Source organism: Austrofundulus limnaeus, unplaced genomic scaffold (genome assembly GCF_001266775.1).
Source record: "Austrofundulus limnaeus strain Quisiro unplaced genomic scaffold, Austrofundulus_limnaeus-1.0 Scaffold69, whole genome shotgun sequence".
Taxonomy (NCBI): Eukaryota; Metazoa; Chordata; class Actinopteri; order Cyprinodontiformes; family Rivulidae; genus Austrofundulus; species Austrofundulus limnaeus.
In genome coordinates, this window is record NW_013952471.1 from 1,222,884 (window position 1) to 1,229,541 (window position 6,658).

The 6,658-nt window shown below is 41.9% G+C and overlaps 2 protein-coding genes across 4 annotated transcripts in view; one reads left to right on the top strand and one right to left on the bottom strand.

Moving 5' to 3' along the window:
• Positions 1-2,756, top strand: part of vopp1b (VOPP1 WW domain binding protein b) — a 6,440-nt gene extending 3,684 nt beyond the window's left edge. Inside the window, exons 4-5 of the mRNA XM_014010467.1 lie at positions 607-740; positions 2,068-2,756. Of these exons, the coding sequence (XP_013865921.1) occupies positions 607-740; positions 2,068-2,249 (316 nt within the window). The 3' untranslated portion in view covers positions 2,250-2,756. The remainder of the gene's footprint in view (positions 1-606; positions 741-2,067) is intronic.
• Positions 2,757-4,947: 2,191 nt separating this feature from the next.
• Positions 4,948-6,658, bottom strand: part of lancl2 (LanC lantibiotic synthetase component C-like 2 (bacterial)) — a 10,609-nt gene continuing 8,898 nt past the window's right edge. For all 3 annotated transcript variants that reach the window (XM_014010459.1, XM_014010460.1, XM_014010461.1), the window contains 3 exons: positions 6,140-6,316; positions 5,959-6,031; positions 4,948-5,180 (listed from right to left, as the gene is read on the bottom strand). In XM_014010459.1, coding sequence (XP_013865913.1) covers positions 5,104-5,180; positions 5,959-6,031; positions 6,140-6,316 — 327 coding nt within the window. In that variant the 3' untranslated portion in view covers positions 4,948-5,103. The remainder of the gene's footprint in view (positions 5,181-5,958; positions 6,032-6,139; positions 6,317-6,658) is intronic.

Below are 6,658 nucleotides of genomic sequence, written 5' to 3' on the forward strand. Positions count from 1 at the left end.
ATCTAAAATTTAGTTTTGATACTTACATAGAGTAAATGACAAATACTTTAAGGCTTTTACTCAAGTAATATTCTTAGAGAAGACTAACTTACATCAAAGTAATTTTAAGGTAAAATACTTGTGCTTTTACTGAAGTATCGCTTTGAGGTACTTTTTACAACACTGATCTATAAACGTGATGCAGCTGTGAGGGCTGGACACAATATGGTGGGAAATGATTGGTCTCGTTTACAAAAGTCATCATTTTATAGTTTTAATAAACAGAACCTTCGTCTGCTTTAAGATTTATATATATATTAAACTCAGGCTGGTATCAGCGTTACTGATCCAATACTGATGTTTTAATTTTAGTATTTTGAGCAACGAATTTGACCGTTGAAGACCGGAAGGTGAAGTGTGTGCTGTAAACTTTGGCGTCAGGACAGTGCAGACAGATCTCCAACAACTGAAAGGTTTCCTCACAGACAGCGAGAGCCGGCGCTCTGTGGAGCTGAAGCATCTTTCACAGTTTGAATTCAGAGYGGTGACRGAAAGCTGGTGTTTGCGTGACTGAAGCGGTCCTGATGAGAGTGGGAGGTGTAACCCGGCGCTGTGTTTGGGTCTTAGGGTGCTGCTCATGATGGCGGTGCTGTTCTGCTGCGGCGCTGGCTTCTTCATCCGCAGGAGGATGTACCCGTACCCTCTGAGAGACGAGCCGGCCTTTAACGTCTCCTTCACCAGACACACCATCACCACACCAGGTAACTCTGTCCTCACAGCTACCTGCTGAAAACTGCTTCTAACTAAAGCCTGGTGTTTTAACATTTCCTTTAAAAAATACATTCCACCTGCCGACTGTCATGCCAGAGTTTGAGACATAGATTTTATTGAGATTTAACAGAGCTGTGGGTGTTTTAGTTAATTTTTTAAAAAAAGTTGTTGTCAGGATGGACTCTCAGCTTCTACCACTTCAAAGCTCCAAGTAAGGGTGGAGTGGGTAATCGGGAGAATCGGGACGATTCCCGCTGGGCCGCATCATTAATGGGCCGGTCTGCACGGGTTAGGAGAAGTGGCCGGGTCAAACTGCTCATTATTGAGTAAAAATTAACAGGAAGAGACCAGCTGGGGCTGAAAACGTCAGGTTAAAGAAAAGAAAGGCACAACTGGAGGAAGGGTGGCGGGCCGCCAGGTTAAACCTCGTTCATTTTCTCAGAGCTGACGTCGCCCGTGTGCTAAAAATAACACTCAAAATCGTGAAGCTAAAAGCTATGATAACGCCTCTCAGCGTGCATTCATCTGTAAAACTCCCTAGAGTTCAACAATACTTAAAAAAGCAAGAGATGCTGTTACAGCCGCAGCTCGCGGTGCCCTCAGTTTGGACCAAGTTTTGAATTTTTGCCCTCCTGTGTAGCTGAGTTTGACACTCCTGCTGTAGATTCTTGTATAAGTTGTTATAGCTTTTTGTTTACTCAAATGTTAAACTGTTCAATTGGACCTTTGTTTACATAAACATACAGTTATGTGTTTTTAAATAATTATTCCTCATTATTTATAATTATTTACCACATTGCAAAACAAAAATATTACTTGCCAGTGTTACATCTTTGCCTAATTTTTTATATGCAAAAAATTGGGCCGGTCTTGGTTATTAAACTGGGCTGAAAAGTTTTCGCACTCTGACCCTGGCTCCAAATCTGTAAAGTTGACTGAGTTGCAGCAATGTTTGCGTTTGCTACGATTGATAAGCAGCAGCCATCTGGAACTGGATTACCTCCAGAAGTTCATCAGTTATATTTCTAATAATTACCTGGAGCTTCACTCAAATCTGTCCAGTGGTTCATCAGGTATTTTATAGTTTACTGTAGTTTGACACTTAAATCATTGTTTAAAACTTAATTTTTAAATGATCTTGTATGTTTTTTATCTGCTTTGTTTTTAGACTTTGTTCTATTTTAATTTGATTCAATGTAAATTTTTGTAAAAAAAGGTTTCTTTCTAAAGTTTAACTGACTATAAACCATTTTTCAGAGGTGAGTTAGAAATCTTTGAACAAACCCTAACAGTCTCTTCTTCCTGTCACGGTTGCAGTTTCCCAGCAGCCGGGGAGTCTGCAGACCTCATACGGGATGACAGGAGGCGACCCCGGGGTCATGGTGGCGCACCCTGGCTCCGCCCACATGATGATGGGCTCCTATCCACCACCTCCGTCCTACTGCAACCACCCGCCGCCGCCGTACGAACAGATATTTCAGAACAGCGAGAAGAAGTAACGTCCTGCAGGAAACCAAGGAGGTGGGAGGGAGTTGACGAAGGAGTGCCTGTTGGTTATTTATAAAAATAAAACTGTGGATGTAAGAAGCGATGCATTACTGTAACAGAGACGTGACTCACACACACAAGAGGGTCTGACGTGGGCCGGTTAATGAGCCGTCAGGTGTCTGCAGGTCAACGGGAGCAGCTGGTAATAAGGTAATAAGCACAAAGACATTCTAAAGGACCCATGCATCTGCAGGTGCTCATTAAAGCACCGATGACTCAGAGGATCTGCAGCATTTGTTTTCAACATGTGATCGATGATTATTGTTCTTACACAGCGTAGCACAGCACTGACTGGTGTCCCAGAAGGATTCTTTATTTTTTGAGGTGGGGGTCGACAGCTTGTACTGTAAAGAAGCTCTGTGGAAAAGTGCTGGACAGTTAATATCTTACCTGATGTAAATAGTTCCTTCACCACCCTAGTTTAGAGAAATAAAGGTTCATTCTGACACCGAAGTAGATCGTGAACTATCGACTCTGCTAATTTCACAAAGCAAAGCCTTTGATTTCAATTTGTTTGCAACATGCAACCTGAAACTAATTGTGGTGTTGCACGGTATGCGCCAAGTCTTCTGTGATTGGTTAGACCTTTGTGGGCATGTTTATGCAAAGAAGCTGGTAAATTACGGCCATCTTTACWATAGTTTCAGCAAAACTTAAAGATAGTCAATGGAAAGAGACAGCACAGAGACACAGGTGGCTCTATGAAAGGACTGCACTGCATAGGGGCATGTTCCCACAGTCTGCCTGCATAGTTTAGTGTTTTACTGCATAAACTACGTATTTTATTCTTTACATGAATATGGATTTTTCTTTTATCATAAAGTGTAAAAATAATAAATGTTCACCATATAATTTGTTTCATAATGTAATCCTGACTGGCCAAAAAAAATCCCCCCTTCAATGAACTGAAAGCGGCCCCCGGGCCACCAGTTGATAACCACAGTTGTAGCATGTATTGTGGCTCTGGACATGTTTAGTGAGCTAAAGGGAGAAAATGTCTCTTTAGATTGTAAAGGTTGCAGACCCCTGCACTAACTCTTACATCTTGTGAAATTCAACCACAGCTTAACTTCTCGTACAATTAAAGATGGACACAGTTACYGTGGCAAATAAAAAAAATGATTCAAATATAACCTACTTTGCAAACATTGAGCTAAATTTTGGTTTGGTAATAAGTGATTGTGTTCCGCACGTACTTTGCTAACTACTACGYCCACAAAGTTTCAAGCACCTTAAAAATTACTTCAGGAACTTTGAGTCAAATTATTTGTGTTGAGTCAGCTGTTTTCAGGTTCTTCGGTGCCACTACATTCTGTAGAACTGGACTCAGGTCCTCCCGTTCAGACCTAGCACCAACATTCACCTTTGGTAATTCAACTACAAGTGGTTTAGTATTTAAATACGTATATACGAGGGAGAAAATAACCAGAACAGGAGCTGAATTCATCTTTATTTGCAACGGCATCAAACCTCACATGAACATTGTCACCTTGTAAACAAAAACAAAGTCGTTTGGCAAAAACAATAAAAACTTTCCCGCWCAGGACGTCACAGAGGAAGAACAGACACAAGTTCACACTGAAAACGAGTCGGAGACGTGACGAGAGCTGGAACACGTCCGGAGTGATCAGAGGACACATCAGGAACATCTTCATGCAGCGACGTTCGTCAGGAAAGTCTCTGTGAGAGAACCAGGCACCTCAGGAGCATTCTGGTGCTGTCGGGATCCTCAACAGGGACCGGATCGTTGGGACTCCAACAGAAAACAACTCATCCTGACCAYAGAAACGTGTACCGAGGAGAGTTTAATTCTGACAGGACTGTCACAGCGTTTATAGCCAACAGTGGGCTGAAGGACAACAGTGACAGGTTGGACATAAATTTATTGTTAGGTCTGCAGAAAAAGAAGGGGGCTCCTTTAACACTGTTGCCATGGAAAAGGGGTGGGTCCACACAGAAAACTGTCAGCAGGAATAAATTAAAGAGGACCAAAKATTCTCCTTCAACATGACAAACACACGAAGAGCTGAAAGACTTGAACACAGGAGGAAACTGCACAGAAACACCAACAGGAAGCATGCAGAGGCATCCACACACACAAACACACACACCTATGTCTCTCTATCCTTATGGGGACTTTCCATTGACTTCCATTCACTTTTTTGGAAATTTTATTGCCCAACCCTGACCATTTACCCTAAAATTAACCTCACAGGTACCAACCTGACACTAAACCTAACCTAAACCTTGTTCCTAACTCCCCCGCTCATAATTTGCATTTGGAACCGATGCATTTCGGTCCCCACGAGGCTGCTTTTTTGGGAAAATTTTCCCCATGTTGTAGGAAAAACCCATCCACACATACACACGTTTGTTCTTCTATCCTCACTGGGACTTTGAACTGACTTTCATTCATTTACTGGTCATTTCTACAGCCTAACCCTGACCCCTTACCCTAAACCTAACCTAAACTCAATTCACACCTTAATCTTAAACCTAAGCCCTGACCCACTAACAGTATTTCCCTCAATGGGGACCGGGCTTTTGTCCCCCTTAGGGACAGTGGGTCCTCACCAGGCTGTGTGTACCGAGATAATGGTCAAATATAGTCCCCACCAGGTAGTAAACACACACACACACACACAGTTAACGCTGCTCGGTCTTGGTCCTGTTCAACATCCTGCTGGTTTTAACAACATTCAGTCAGACCAAAGCTGACAGATCAAATAAATACAGTCCAGAACCCCCAGCTCACAAGTTGTCCTCTTYGTCTGCCTCATCATCCTCAGCCCCATCACTGGCAGGTCAAAGCTCAAAGGCAGGGAAGCAGGAAGCTTCAGGCTGTTCCATTTCTGACAGGTAGTGAATGGTGCCCGCCATCCCTGAGAGGAAAGAAACGTGTCCCCATTAACACAACGCTGCTGCTGCTGGTCACCAACACACTGAACACGTGTCTGAACAGCTAATAAATCACTGTTTGTGAAGAATTAATCATCCTGTCTGTGTGGTTGTTTGAGTTGAGCAGAAGATGAACGCCTTCATGTTCTGCCACAGACATCTCAAGCCTGAAGGTTTCATTCTATTTTAGATCCCGAAGAAGAAAATTGACAATTTATAAATGTATATATTGAAGATTTAGCAAATGTTTCATGAGCACAACCCACACACTCAGCTCTACTGCTCATTCCACAAAAGCATGATCCTTACAAATGTGGCACCATTTAAAAAGGGAACTTAACAGACTTTCTAACAAGAAATAATCTACGAAACACTAATTTCCTCATTGCTGTGCTAATTAGATATCTATATAAGAAAAGGATTTGTGAGACATACGCACAGGAATTAAACTTTTTTTTTGTCTCTTTTTGTACTTTCTTCGTCAAAAGACCTGATCTGGAGCTGGGCCAGTAAATTATTGTTGAGGAATTTCTGTGGTTACTGACCGGCAGGCTGCCCTGGTGCTCCATGTGGAGCAGAGAAGTGTGGAGAGCATCAGTAAAATTATATTCATTTTTTTAAATCCTGGTTTTATGTAAAAACTGAAATAAAACCTTTTGTTCCTCCTAACTGAGTCATAACTTCATCAAATATTAATGTGTGGAGCAGTCAGAGCCGTCTGTTGATAAAGCCCTGAGACGAGTGTAGATGAAGGTCTGGTACCTTCAAACAGAGAGTACGGTCTGTCAGGGATGCGACAACCGTGAGCCCCGTAGTCCAAACACCACTCGGCAAACTAGACAGTAAAAAGAAGAAATTCTTAGATTAACCATCAAAGCTTCCGTTACTGCTCTTTTATTTGGACCCTTGAGTGTATTTTCTGCTAACTAAACGTTTGTCCTACCTTGCATGCTCGATACAGGTGCTTCTTCTCCTGGGTGAGCTTGTAAAGAGATAAAAAGGCGTAGCCGTTGCCGGCGGTGCCGTGGCAGATACCGTAGCCTTTTCTGAGCAGGCCTCGCTGCCAGATGACCTCAGCACATTCTGCAGCCTCCTTCAGATACTTGTCCTCTTTGAAAACCTACCAGAGCACCAGGTTTATTGTAGTTAACTAAAACTAACTAAATAACAAAAACTGAAACTGAAAAAGACATTTTAGTCAACTGAAATAAATAAAAACTGTAATAAAAAGAAAAAAAAACGATAACTAATAAAAACTGTATAGCCTTTTTTTTTCCAAACTTACTAAAACTAAATGAAATTATAGAAAGAATGGGCCTCACGCAAGAACATGTTCGTATTCTTATCCTAAATTTCTCTTACTTTTATTCGTACGAACATGTCACGTCAGATTCAACAAACTCTTCTATCTTCAGGAAAAGTGTGTAAATGAGCTGCGTAAATTACACCTGTTCTATCCAGC